The sequence below is a fragment of the Pygoscelis adeliae genome, unplaced genomic scaffold, assembly GCF_000699105.1.
Source record: "Pygoscelis adeliae isolate BGI_AS28 unplaced genomic scaffold, ASM69910v1 Scaffold240, whole genome shotgun sequence".
Classification (NCBI taxonomy): domain Eukaryota; kingdom Metazoa; phylum Chordata; class Aves; order Sphenisciformes; family Spheniscidae; genus Pygoscelis; species Pygoscelis adeliae.
This window is the reverse complement of record NW_008824050.1, coordinates 593,017-607,872: the sequence shown is the minus strand read 5'-3', so window position 1 is coordinate 607,872 and position 14,856 is coordinate 593,017. Positions and strand designations below refer to the sequence as shown.

Below are 14,856 nucleotides of genomic sequence, written 5' to 3'. Positions count from 1 at the left end.
CACTTTGGCATTTACATAGGTCTGGATGTTATGCAGGGCAGATAACAGCAATAGAATATGGAGCCTCTCTCCAGTAGGCCTGCAAATCCCACAGTAATCAATAATGTCTAAAAATCACTATATCCAGCAACATTTAGGTGGCTGATTTGAAAGCCTTTGGTTTTACATAGCTTAGCTACTGGGTAGGTGCCCTCCTCTCCGAGAAGAGTTGACTTTAATGGGCCCTCCCTCTTCGCAGTCTCAGCACAAGAAAACAAGCCCTTTTGAGGGTGAACTGAGTCTCCTGGCAGCAGTCCCCTCGTGGCAGGCGAGGTTTGAGGTACCCAGGAAGATTACTTTGCCTGCAGAAGCTTGTCCTTGGAAGGATGGAACTGCCTGAGACCTATCATAGGCAGGAGAAACCTCACACAGGTGATGGAGATCAGTCTGAGTTATTGAAAGCGTCTGACTCCTAACTTTTGAATAGAGAAGTCCATGAGGAGGAAAACTCCCAAGATCCCTTTTTTCTCTGAAAAGCACTTAGGAAACAGAATAATTAATCCACAATGGATCATGTCAGAGTAATACAATAGATTAAATGTCCAGGTGAAAAATAATTGCTGTAAAAGTGGATGGGCCTCATGTCACATTGTGCATTCATTTATAGAGGGCTAATGCATGATTAGGAGATGCCGTTACTACATAGTTAATGAGTAGAATTGGAGGCACTTTTCAACTGTGACCACATGAGTAAGCCCTGGAAGATCTCGCATGGCTAAGATTCCACTATGGGAAGCACTGGATTTTTAGCAATTAGGAAAAACATGGTCTGTCACAGTGGGAACCAGTTTTCCCAATCTCCCAGACTGCCTAGCACCACTTTCATGCAACCACGGGACATGTCCATCATGCTCTGAGAGGTGAGGTGAGGGAGAGTTTCCCCTGGACACCTGGGTTCCCCAGTCATGTTCACACAGGGATTGTGGTTGAACCTCTCCCAAGATGCATATTGGCTGATTTTTTGATCTTTTGCAATGTCTAGTTGGGGAGGAGTGAGACAGTGGCGTAAAAGCCACAGAGATAGATACTCCACAGCATATTTGAGAAACAAAACAGAAGGCAAACATATTTGGGACACTGTTTCCCCAGCAGCAGAAGCCATACCACAGATGGCAAAACCATCACAGTTTTTTCAGTACGGGAACAGAAGTCATTCATTTGTGGGGGATTTTTGTCCCCCAGTATTCCCCAAGATGGATAGTAGCTATAGAAAACTTCTGTTCACTCAGGGACACTAAGACACGGATCAAGTCTTCTGTTACACTTCACAAAAAATAAGACAGAAGCTATCTGAGATAGTACGGGAAGCATGCGTGCTTCTGTGTGTAAATTATTTTTCTGTTATTTGGTGCTATATTGGTAGATCTGTAGCTCGCACAGGTCTGGGTTTCTCTCGTATATGATTTCTATTGCTTTTTTAATTAAGATATAAGCAATCCAATTATGCAGTTCTTTGAGATAGGCATTTGTGTTATGAAGTTATGCAGGCAGTCTGGCATACACGAGGTGGGTTATAGCGAAACAGCAACCACTTCCTTACAGCTGGCTAGAAACAAGTTTCATCCTGAGCTAGATGCGCCAATAGCCATCTTTAGTGAGGCAGAAGAAAACCTATCTGCAGCTGCTAAAAATTAATTACCTGCTGTGGTTCAATCCCTCTTCAGAGCCGGATTCGTAGGATGTGGAATGACACAGTTCGAAAGCAGTCCGAGTCTTCCTTTATTACTGGAGATATAAACAGTTCAGCTTCACTCAACAGAGGTAATTATAAACTATGTTTCATATCTCTAACTCTTCTGATGGCTTTAAGGAGTCTGAAATGTGTTGCCCCTTTACGCCCTCCCCCATCCTCCTCACCTCGAATGGCACTGGACCCTATTCTCCCACATCATAAGAAATGTTACAGTGATAACTGGGAGGAGGTTTTGTGGTGCTTGTTGCCTTTTTTTCCTTTTCTTTCTTTATTTTTACACATGCATTTTCAAGAATTGTCATTTCTGGAAGGGAGTTAGGAAAAGCAAAAAAGATAAATGAAATGAAGTTGAAAAGAAATCTCCTGTTTCCCTCAGCAAACAGCTAGTGCTAGAAGCTGCTGAGGTGTCAGGCCTCATTGCTGATCGTGAAAATGGGCTGTTATGGCACTGTACAGCCTGTGTTAAGCATCACAGGAGTCCTGATTGTCCTGGGTATGTAGCAATACTGTCATCTTTATGGAAGCAAAAATGAACAGCAGAGCATAGATGTAAGAAAAAACTGTGCTTGGAACAAAATTGTCTGCGTTGATGTTAATATACCCAGTTTGAAGAACTGACTGATGTGAACTTTATAGACATCTGCCAAGGAAAGGCTATCAGAAACGTATATGCCAAACAAAATGTGGTGCCTGGCACAGGAGGAAATCTGTACAGCTTTTTTAAAAAAAAAGTCTTTTTCAGGGAGTTGAAGGAAAATGACGGTAAGGGAATACCAGAAAAAGAGCCTCAGAGATTGGTTTCTTTCTCCTCCAGTACAATTACTTTATGGCTTAGCCTTCAGCAACCAGATGCCAAATTCTGTTTTGTGTATATCTGCCCAGTTGATGCTGGAATTAAAAGGGGGTAGAATTGGGATTACTGAGCCCAGCTGTTCTCTCATGACGGTGAAAATCAAAAGTATTTCCAGTCCTGATGGTTGGACTGCAAAGCTCAACTAAGAATTGAGTTGGGACTTTGGTTATTTTTCAGTCTTTATTCACCCAGAATTCCCACTGATTTTAGGGTGAGTTTTGCCTGAGGATAGGCTTGAAGGATTTTGACTGTGCTGTTAGTAATATTGACTACTGAAGGCTGGGGAACTGGGGGTATACGATTCAGTTCTCTGAACATTATATATATCACCCAAATCAGTGCAAAGGGGAAGGCAGTGTAGTTAACACAGAGATGTACTTTTCTCCCTCAACCCACTCTGGTGGATTTTGTGCCAGGATATTTTCACTTTACACTGAAGATTCATTGATAAAGACGGCTATAAGATGCCGTTACAGCAAATGCCTGATTTATCCACATGCGTTGCCCTCACATGTCTCTCTGTCTTTGCATCAAAGACTGGAGAGCTACAGCCAGGCTTCTCTGGGGCTTATTTAGATGGGGATCGGTTGTCACACAAAGGTTACAGCAAGAACTGCTGTTTCCCTCAGCCATCCATTGCTCCATCTCGGCAGCAAACCAAAATGTGTTATGCATGAAATGTTTGCTCCTTTAGTTAGCGCAGAAGCTGACTTGCTCTCCGATGCAGCCGAGGCTACAAAGGGAAATGCTTTAGCGAACAGGATCTTCTGGGCTCGTCGGCAGAAGAAAGGCATCTCTATGTTTTCGGTTTAGGCTTTTTTTTCCATGCAAAGAAGGGAGTATGATCGTAAATTGGGAAACCTGTGAAGAGGTTTCAAGTGGGCAATCTTCATCCCAGTGTGGCGAGAGCCTGTTACTAGATGTGCATGTTATTTAAAGGTCAGTTGGGAAATGAACTGCCAGGGGAGGCATCTTCAAAGCGGATTTCATCCAGCTATTTTCCTTGTGTAACGTCTGATGAGATGAATCACCCGAAGGGCCTGGATCTCTCCACTGACTACAGAAGCAACCTGATAACTGTCTTGGAAGGGAAGCCTTTTAGGTGGGACATTTAAGTGACTTGAATAAGTTGTACAATTATACAGGGGCATCCTCCCCCTTTTTCACACAGGCAGGCACAATATTTGTTGTTGTTTTTTTTCTTTTCTGGTAGACAGAAGTATCTGCAAAATGGAGGTTAAAACATGTCTTTGAGAGTTAGTGTTTCCAAAGCAGCAGGTGGTCAGTTCTGCTAGGAAAATACACCTGATATCAACAGTAATCCCAACTGCATCGGGCCCCAGATAATTCACACTTTATCCTGTTTATTCCAGCTGAAAAGAAGCGTTCGTGGTCTTAGGGCTTTGCATAGAGCATAAGTTGTTTCTTCAATCTTTCCATAGAGCTGCAGCCTGAACAGACCAGTGGGGCAATGCAGTTTTCACCGTTCTTGTCTTCCTTTTAATATTTTAATATGTATCAAGCTTTAAAGGAGCTGTTTCATTAATGTTTTATTTACAAGTGTGCAAGAAAAGCTCGGAGTCAAGTGTGAGCCTATGGTTAGTAGCCTTCCCTGCCTGAGGTTGATACAACAGGCTCACATACGTGTTCAGAAGTCTCTCTCCAGCCCTCCCAGCCTAGACACCTTTTGCATGAAAGTATCTGTATTATCCCAAACTAAACATTCTTTGTGCGCTGGTATTTTTCCCAGAGCCTTCAGACAGCAGCCCCCTTTCTAAAACAAGGAGAAAATGATCCTTTCTCCCCAGAATTGCCCCATCCTCCAGGTCCTGGCCAGACTCCACTTCTCCATGTCCTGGGCCAGCGCTGAGTTTTCATGTTTCTGTCATGGGAGCAGAAAGCAGTGAGACATCTCCAACTGGGGTACTTTTTCATTTAAGCCTTTTTTTCCCTGATCACATTCACAGTACACACAGTCCCCTGCCGCTTGATAACGTCCCGGGCAAGACTGCTCTAGCTGTCCATATTCCTGTATGATGACCAGCGTCTCTCCGTACCATCCCATCCCTTCTTCTTCCTCCATGAAGCTCCTGGGCATCAGTTTGGAATACGGTGTCTGTGTTAGCACATCCCTCCTTTAGACATGTAACTATGTTTTCTTCTGATTTAGCAGATACCACATTGCTTATGGCTTTTTTCAGCTCCAGATCCCCTTTTATCTACTACCCGCCTCCCCCCGCCGGCAAAGTAATTTGCCATAATGTTACTTTTCTTATTCTCATTTATCATACCAGGAATTTCAGGCATAACCCCAAACTTGCCTGATGTAATGTGTTCTGTAATGAAAACTATACTCACTCTTGACTCCTAAGACATACACGACCATTTCAGATATTTCCTGAAGGTAATGTCTAATTACGGATTAGTCCAAAATGTTTCCGGCTTCTTTTCCCCTTGCTGCTTGTTATGGCTTAGTAATGTTGTGAATTTGGGGTGTTATACCTCTGAAATCAGGAGGAAGGGAACAGAAACCAGCCATGGATTTCCTCTTCTACCGTCGAATGAAGAGCATGCCAGTCCACCCCGTGGTCATGGACTCTCTTTCAGGATCCAGGGGAATTCCTGCTCCTTGCACTCCCACTCCTCAACCTTGCCCAGTTTTTCCCTACCATGGGTCTGGCTGGATATTTCTGCCATCTATTTCACATCCACCCTGTGCTCTACATGTCTTTTCCCAGTGCTGAAAACTTGCAGGGGTGTAAAAGCTGAATCAAGCTGATTACCTTGTGAGTAGAAAAAGGTTTGCCTGTAGGGTGTTTGGTGTAAGTGGTCTTGATACAGGCACTTGGATGCAATGCTGAAAAACTGGACCAAAAGGGATGCCTGTAGGATGGACTGTTTGCTAAAACTTACTACTCTGAAGGCTCAAAAGTCGAAGGTATGAAGGGAAAGCAACAGACTTTTCCTTTGTGTTAGGTTCATGAGGACAAAGTGGAGCAGATGTCTGCTTGGTTGTAACAGCAGATTTTTTTGGTACTTGAGCTAAGGACAGTTTTTAAAAAGAGCTAGAGATTAAAAGCAATTAACGACATTACTGTTATTCCAATTCTGCTGTACTTGTGCTTTGGTAGTCTAATCATGGACCTGTGCTGCAAGTGCGGATGGAGCCAGCAAGGGAAATCGGGATGTCTCTCAGCACAGTGCTGGTGGCAAGAGGAGCAGATTGCAGGGGACCGCTGTAAGCATGAGCACTGCTGGGCTCTGATGGTGCAGCACGGGCCTGAGCTTTGGGTGCATCCAAGTGGCCACCTCAGGAGCATGCGGGACAGGTCTGTTTGCACCTTCGGAGCGTTACTGTCAAAAAGCACTTGGATAGCTCAGGCAGCCTTGCAAACAAGCGGTTATAGCATGAAACAGCAATGCGACTCCAGCCTATTTTTATCCATGTGTTAGGTGAGAGGTAATACAGTAATTATTGTCTCTCTTTGGATATGAGGCAACTGGGAGAAAAAAAAATCGTTAACTATATGGTACTTTGTTACCCTTTAGGTTTTCAAGTTGGGGGGGGGTGATTTTTTTTTTTTCCAGAGGAAAAATGGAAGTTATCTGTTAAAGAAAGCAGTGTTCCTTGTTTTGGTGAGGCTTGAGAGCAGCAGAGGCAAAGAAGAGTTTGTCACTGGTATGAGGCAGTGCTTTGTTATAGGGAACTGCACTGATGGAGCTATGTATATCCATTCAAGTTAGCAGATAAGGGGAGCTGTATCTTCATTTGTGGCAAACACTTGCTATATCTTAATGGTTTTTCCCTCTTCAGGGAAATAAATTGGCTAGGGGTAAAGCCACCAGATTTCTTTGAAAAGACAAACTACTCCAGAAGTCTGTTGTGTTGGGTCAAGTGCTATAGTCCCACTGTAACGCTCTGAATCATGGCTTACAAACTAGACAGCAAGTTTAATAGTTTATTCCAATACCAGTCTTGCTATACAAACAGGAGTATGTACACCTCCTGTCTTTTGGCTATATGCATATATGCTTTATGTCCCCTCACCCCCAAAGCAGTGCATACCGTCCCCACCACCTCATCCGCAGAGGTCTCCTGGAGCGATTTCTTGGTGCTCTACATTGCTGCTCCACTTGTCTGAAGGACAAGAAATATCAGGGAGCTGTAAGAGCAGAGCTGTTTCATGAGGGAGAAGAGCTGGGAGCCGAGGAGGAGTCAAGCACAAGCCATGCCCTCAGTGACGGGGCATGGTCCTTCAGGGGCTTAAGCCAGCAGGCAGAGCTGGATGCTGGTAGCAGGGTCCACCCACAGTCCTGGACAAGATGAGGGGATGAACCAGGTCCAGGGTCCAGCCCAGAGCAGCAGGAGATGTTGGCAGAGACAGGGCTGGAAACCAGGCTACAACCCAGGTCCAAGGTCCAGCCAGGAGACAGATACAAGGCAAGGACTGGGTGCCCAGGGCTGAGAAGGGGGTATTGGTCCCCAGTGGGTCTCATCAAGGCCACTAAGGCCTATCGGGGTAATCAGGACCCCGACAGCTTGTGCAGCATTGGAGCCCAGGACCTGTGGCAGCTCTTACTGCAGGATGGTGAGTCTTAAATATGAATTAATCCTTGTGGCCCTAAGGGTCCGTTCATGAGGGAGCATGCCCTTGCCAGCAAACCCCATCAAACAGTCATCACAAAGCCCTAAGGTCCCCAGTATTGGCACAGCAGTTTGCTGGCTAGGAAAGCCGTATTGACTCCCTGTTTGTTCCCATGCAAATGGGCTGAAATGGGAAATGGAAATGAGGGCATTGTTTATCCCTGCCCCTTGCTTTTTCTTCCCAAATGCATAAGTGTCATTGCACGTCTCGGCTTCTAAGTAGCGCTCCCAAATAAATACTTGATTTCCCTTTGCTTTATTATTTCTCCCCTGCGTCTTTATATCAACCACAAAGACTTAATCTGAAATGTACACAGGAAAAAGGGAAATTATTGCTACTGTTTTCAGAGATAATCAGTTTAATGTCAAATTCATGTGGATTTCTTCATAATGAACAGAACAAATTGAGCTCAAATTCAAACAGTGGGAATCTGAGTCAGAGAGGAAAATTAAAATGAAGAACATTAATATCCTGATTTCTAAGCCAACCGAGACCTGATTGTTTCCTAAATGAAATCTCCCATCATATTCCTCCCACCCACCCAAAAATACAATTAAGCTGTGATTTCTAGGCTGAAATCCTATCTGCACTGTTAACTCAGCAGGGACGACTGTGTGTGTTGCAGGGAGGGTGGGTGAAGTTTGAAATTATCTTCAGGTGGTCGTATTATCCTGCATTTTTAGGAAGCAGTTATTTAGAAAACACAGTAGAAGGTGAAATTCTTCCTTTGGTAGGAGACTGTCACTCCAGAAGATGGGAGCTGCAGTTTAGCGCTGGGGCACCGCAGTGAGTCAGGTTTGGGTCGCTCTCCCCAAATCTTCCCTTTCTGCTCAGAGACAGGGGCTTCCAGATGTGTCTCAGTGTTGCGAGATGAAGATGCTTCACTTTAACTGTCTGCAGGGGTTGTGGTTGTCGTGGTCTGGACATAACTTGGTAATACAGCAGCAAAAACAGGGTAGAGTTTGGTGTAATTAAAAGGAGAGACAAGCAGAGGAGGAGAAAAAAAGAAAGAAAAGGAAAGAGCAAAATGGAAAAAGGAAAATCAAGTCAAGATTCCCCCGGGGATCTCAAACCCCATCACCGGTACACTTCAAAGAGCAATTGCTGCTTATTGTAGCCCATTTGCAACGCTGACCCTTTGCTGCCGGTGCCTAGATAAAGGGGAGAGCAGGTGGAAATTTGGACCATGGAAGCGCTACTGTTGTCATGCGTCAGTCTTTCTCAAGATGCTCATTCGCTCCTTGATGGATTGATGTGACCAGTGTGACAGATTTCTGCTGAATTTATGTTGCATATAAAACAAATTGCAAGCAGCCAAGCTCTGGGAGAGGTAGAAACGCCTCTACTCATCTTGATAGGATATTCAGAGGGTGCCATCAACTGATCTATCACAGTCTGTCTAAACGCTTCTTACCTGCTCTGAGTAACACCTATGGCTCTTCTTGTGGCTTAAAGATATTAGAGAATAAATACTTTCTCTGTTTTCTTTCCATTTGTTTTCTTTTTAGAGTTGGCAGCAAACAGTGCCCCAGTTTCTCCTGTGAAGTCAGTCAGTTTTCATGTCATGTCTTTCAGAGAGATGGTTTTATGGTGTGGGGATTTTTTCATTTTAAATTAGCAGGTTGTGGCTGTACAAACACACAAGTTGGCAGGCAGAGTCATTGGTGACCACTGCAATTTTTAAACACATTTTCAAGTTCGTCAGATCACTTTTTTTTCTTTTATTCTTGTTCCTGTTGTGGTACTGGGGTAGGCAGATTCAGTGCAGCAGACTCCCAGGATGTCCAAGGTGCGTGCGGTTGCTTTCCTTGTTCATGAATGCATCTGCAGATGCCTAGAGGGAACTCACCGAAATATTCCTGAGTATAAAAATACTTTGCATTCTTTTTTTTTCTGAGCACTAAACAGTTCAAAAATAATTGCTGCCGGTGCCTAGATAAAGGGGAGAGCAGGTGGAAATTTGGACCATGGAAGTGCTACTGTTGTCATGCGTCAGTCTTTCTCAAGATGCTCATTCGCATGAGCAGACTAAAGAAAAGTGTCTGTCTCCTGCAGACACTTTGCTCGTATGAGTACCATCACTGTACGACTGGGGATGTGGTGTGGAGCAAGAGCTGCGTCTGTTTAAATCTGAGCTTCCCCTGGAGATGCTTTAAATGCTTTGTGCTCCATTTTCAGTGATGCTCAGGGTTTTCTGGAGGTAAGTGCAGAGGAATTCTCAAACTTGAGCCCAGGTTGGCCCTGGTAGGGGCAGCAGCCTCTGTGACCGTTCAGAGACCATCATCTGCCGATGTGGAAATCTCATTTCTTCATCATCATTGCTTTAAATCTAAGACACAGCACTTTTCCCCAGAACCTATCCTTTGTGCAGAGTGCTGAGAGGTGTCGCTTCTTAACATTGTCCTTGCTCACCATTGCTGAATCAGCAGAGGCAACGTGCTGCATGAACCTGAGGGATGCAGTGATCCTTGCCCTCAAGCATCTCCCTTCCCACTGGCTAGCAAAGCCCTCAGTCCTGGGAAATTTAGTCTTTGTTTCAAGGGATTCATCAGTCCTGGAGCCTGGAGGTCTCTGGTTTAGCCACAAATGGCAACAGCAATGCCACTCCCGCCTCTGGAGTACGACGAGAAGTTCAGTTTCTATTCCTTTTTGGTCCAGGCTGCCGCTTGAGAAGGGGGTAATGGTTTTCAGAGGTGCGTAAGTGTCCCCTGGCTGTTTGGTGGAAATCAAGGGGGCAAGAAGCAGGGTGAGAGTCCCTGGTGGCATCTCTGCTAATCCAGAGCGAGCCTGCGGGCTGTTTTCTAGCATCTCATCCAGCCACAGTTTCTTGAGCACTGCGGCTTCTGCTCTTCACTGGGAAGATCGGTGTTCAAGAGTGCTTGCTGTCCCAACGCCACAGATGCTTGTAGCAGTGCTCACAACACTGGGGAGAGCCTGCAAAAGAAATAGCATGGTCAATTTATATCAGGACTTTGAAATTTCCGTTTTACTCAGTGTAGGAAGCTGTTCCTTTACTTCCCCATCTCACCACCACCGGCGTTTTCCTGATGAAGCTCTTTGGTTTCATCCCCTGTGCCCTTCTGCTTCTTCTGTTCCCTCTTGTAACCCTTACAGATTACAGACATCCTCCCTTGACCCCATGGATACCCCTGCCTGGGGCCTATCGCCCAGATGGAGGGCGTATTTGGAGGGAGTAGTCCCCATGCAGTTGCACCGAATCAGCTGGGAGGGATTGCTGTTTGCAAGCCATAAATCTCTGCAAACCTGTTAAGTGTCTGTTGGTTTGGCTAAATGTCAGCATCTGGCCTCAAAATGACCCATCCTGATAATCACATATGAAGTAGAGAGAAATTCCAGGTAGATGACAGCAGAGGAGTATTTTCTGTTTGTAAGGGAAACTCAGCATCCTTTTGGACTAGCAAATTGCTGTTTTTTTCTTTTTTCCTCTTTTTTTTCAATCAACCATACATTTTATGCCAGGAAAATTATGATTTTCTGCATCGAGGATCAAAACTTAGGGAATTTAACTGCTATTTCTGCCTACGTGCAAAATGAATCTCACTGTCAATTGTCTTCTGGTTTATTTTGCCTCTCTGCTGCCTGGGACTGAGTTAGCTGAGATTTGTTGCAGTGATTTCAGTGAGTGACGTGACATTCTTCCTTTGGGAGATATTATGAACTGGCTTTGATTTTAGGATTGACAGCCATATAATTGGAAGTTCAGTCATTAGGTGGATCAGATTTAAAGAGGAAAAGTAAGGGCAAGGCAATTTCTGAAATCAGAGCAGGCTTTGGGGAGTATTAGATCCAGCAGAGTATTGCTGCAGAGCAATCTTAATATGATGACTATGAAGGAGGAAGGAAGAAAGCATGGTTGCTTATATAGATTCCTATAAGTATGGTCCAATTTCCACCATAGGCAGGGCTCTCCACATGTCTTGGGTAAGAGCTCAGGTCTTGTGAGAAATAAGCATAAGCAGGAACAAGTAGTGATAATGCATGTTTGTATAGTTGAGGTACAATGAGGTATAAACCCTTGGAAGGGGTAGTGGTAAAAAGAAATGTCCCATCCTGGGGCAATGTTTCTGCTCCAGGCAGTTGAGAAGGAATCAGCAAGTGGGCAAATACTTATAAATTCATGTAGACTAGCTGTGTGTTTTGAACATGGCCTGCAGATTATAATCCAGCAGAGGTTTGTCATCTGAAATCATTGCAGAAGAAAGGAAGGAAAAAAGGGGCAAAGAAATACCTTCCTTCCCCTGTCTCTGCATAAAAGCACGGGATGTTTCATTTGGCAGAAGATGGCCCAGAGCTTAACAACCTCATTTGCTGAAACTCCATTTCGCTGCAGTCAGTATTAATAGTTTTCAATGAATAGATTAGATGCTGCAAGTGACAACAAACCTATTTGAGAGAAATTTAATATGGAGGTTTATTGAAGTTTATTAACTGAATCCTGTTGGCTATTATAAGAACACAGCTCGATAAATCTAAACGTCAGAGCATTTGTTGGAGGGAACCAGGAAAAATGCTGAAAATACCTGTTGTCCCCCAGCAAATATGTGTGATTTCACTTTTCATAATTGCATTCGTCATTGGAATGAATTGCAAGACCAGGATTCTTTAAATACTTGAAAACTCTTCCTGTAACACAGAAAAGGACTCTACTGAATGCTGGTAAGGAAAGTCACAAAGAAGACTAGAGCTTTGACTCCTACAAACCTACTTTGAATGTATTTTCTTCCCCCGGGAGTGAAGTGGAATAAATAAGTTAACGCTAAATGATGTACAGAACCAGCCAGAATTTACAAACTGAAATCAGTGCGGAGAGGCTGTTTCAGTAACATTCGAGTTAAGGAGATGAGTTATTTACTACGGTTAGGGTAAGGCAGCATATGTTCTGGGTTTTTTTTAATGGACACTTAGGAGAGGATTCATCTCTAACCATATTGTTGGTGTCCAGGCTAAACTGTGCTCCCTGATAGCTCAGGCACCGCAGTACCTTCAGGGAATGTTCCATGTTCTCTCTGGCTGTCGCTTGTCTCTGCAGGGTGGTCTGAAGTCAAGTATATGAAGTGCGAGAAGTCGAGGAACTTGATTTATGGTGGCTGTGAACAGCAAGATCAGTTGAGTGCTTCAAGAGGCAGAGTGGGCAGGAGTACAGCACCATGCCCTAGCCCTGCGGGAAGGGAGCTGCATGGTTGGCAAAATGGGGAGAAAACAGAAGGATTAAGGTTGACTAAAAACACAGCAGTACATGCTTTTGTTATTGTTTCTTTCTTCTGAAAACAAACAAAAAAAAGCCCAAGAAAAGCTACATTTTGGGACTGCTGGGTCAGAGGCAATGAAACATTTCGTTACAACTCAGATGTGTTTTTTCTAAGCTATTTATTTTTGTTTCTACGTTAATGAAAAGATGACATACGAAAGAGTCAAAGCTTTCATACAAACCACTGTTTTGGAACAAAAGGTGAAAAAATTTCATTTGGAAAATACTGATTTTTGTATGGACATTTTTGAAGCACTCAGCTGATTCACTAGTTTGTCCAATGAAATTTGTTAACTGGTTTGGTCTCCTTTCTCAGCAAAACTGCACCTCTGGCATGTCTGCTGGGGGAAATCTCCCCATCCGCAGTGAGTTTCCACCCTGCTAAAATGCACGTAGCAAGGATAGAGCTGATTTTGGCATGCAATTGAAAAGACCCGAAGCCAAAGAGGATACATAAGGGCATTGTTACTTATGTGGACAGATGATCCCAGCTAAAGCGGTACTGCTCAAGCCATTTTGGCCTGGTAGAGCCACACTGAATGACATTATTTTTCAGAAAGTCTGGAGGAGTTGGATCCATTTCCCTTCCTGTTGGGTAGACCATGCAGATGATTCAAGTTAACCTAAATGCCTTTGTGTGGCTTTGTCAGCCAGCTGTCCACAAGAAATTATTTGAATTTTGTTCCTGAATGATACAGTCTAGAGTCTGGCAACATGTGCTTGTCATCATCATTTTGATCCTTTGCTTTCAGTGAGTGGATAAATCATACTTGTGTTTAGCAAGGTGTAGTTTTCCCTTACAGTCATAACACCAAACTCTTCCAAAAAATTATTTCTATGATGTTCAGTGTTGTCCTGCATCAAGGACATCAATTTCTATCTTAGAAAGGGAAGAAAAAGGTACCATTTGGTTGCATACTGTCATTAAAATAATACCTACTTTCATAAGCACACTAAGCTGTAGCTATCTGAATCCTCTGTGTATGGTTACAGTGATGGTAAAAATCGTGGGATTTTCATTTTCTTTGTCCCGGTTGGTTTCCCTATCAGATTTTGTCAGTTTGCAAGTCAAAAGTGCAACCCTGCAACCCTCCAGATCTCCCCCTGCACCCTGAGCACAGGCTATGCCTTTCCATAGCCTTCTAAACCTGGTAAGGATGGAGCTTTGGTACTTGGAACACAAGGATCCCCGATGCTGTGAGAGGGACAGGAGCATCTGTGTGTTACCCAGCTAATACTTGCCTTCTGTAAGAGCATCGTTCCTTTCTCCTCGTGATCGCAGTCTGTAAATCCTTCACTTGAGGAAATCCAGCATCAGGAAACCTTGAACTGAGCACTGGCATTGCCAGAAACCTGAATTTGAATGTCATTTTGGATATCAGAGCTGGCTTGGTAACTGTGTTTTGTGCTGAACTTTAATCTTTGGTTGAATATCAGTGGAAACAAGGAGACTTGGGACTGTAGTTATACCAGTGTGGTTGTAGGGAATATTTTTGTAGAGGTGTGAGTTCTGCTGTTAAATACGTTTGCTGGTTGTGATGATCTCATCGCACTGAACAGGGAGATGCCCAGGTGAACCTGCGGGTTTGTAGCCCCATCTTTTTTCCAACCCCAAATTCATGCTCCCACATGTACACAGCATGACAGGGGTTTGGAAATGGAGTGCATTTGCTTTCAGTAGGGTATCTTCAACTAGCAGAACCAAAGGTGTTTCAACACAGCTGAGTTGAACCGTAGTCACCCTAACTAAAGCAAATAAGAGCGGTGGCTGCGTGCTTGGCTCAGGTGCTTAGGGAGATGGCAAAGGAGGGATTTGTATAGGGAATGTTATTGCTGAAATGTAGGGAAGCAAGGATGACACAGGGCTGTGGGATTTGCTGGGAGAAATCGGTGTCACACCACAGATGCTGAGAGCTGAGGATCCAACCATAAGTGAATAAATAAAAATAAATTATGAACAACTGCTGCTTGCTGAGGATATTAGGCACATTGCCAACACCAAGCCAGACAGCTGCCAAGGGTCACACCCTGAGAGCGCTCTGCTGGGGAGGAGATTCAGGGCAGCCGATGGGCACTCGCAGCCCTGCTCTTTCTGCTTTTTGGGTCCTCAGACATGTGTTGACCTTTGCAATTGCAGCCCCGGCACCCGGCCTTTGCTGCGCATCTGCACACAGGGCTGCAGAAGAAGCCTCTTTGCTTTCTCTCGTGGTATTTTGGGAGAGTGTGCCACTTGGATCCCATGCTTGCTTTATTGGGGTTTTGTTGGCTGTTTATTACCAAGGCAATTTTCATGCAAATGGGGTCATAGTTTGGTAGCCTACCTGCTCCTTCTGCTTGTGCCTCGTCTGCAACATCT

The 14,856-nt window shown here is 44.3% G+C and overlaps 1 protein-coding gene across 1 annotated transcript in view; it reads left to right on the top strand.

The window, feature by feature from the left end:
• Positions 1–14,856, top strand: part of LPHN3 (latrophilin 3) — a 331,880-nt gene that overhangs the window by 306,815 nt on the left and 10,209 nt on the right. The window contains exon 22 of the mRNA XM_009333609.1: positions 1,704–1,800. Coding sequence (XP_009331884.1) covers positions 1,704–1,800 — 97 coding nt within the window. The remainder of the gene's footprint in view (positions 1–1,703; positions 1,801–14,856) is intronic.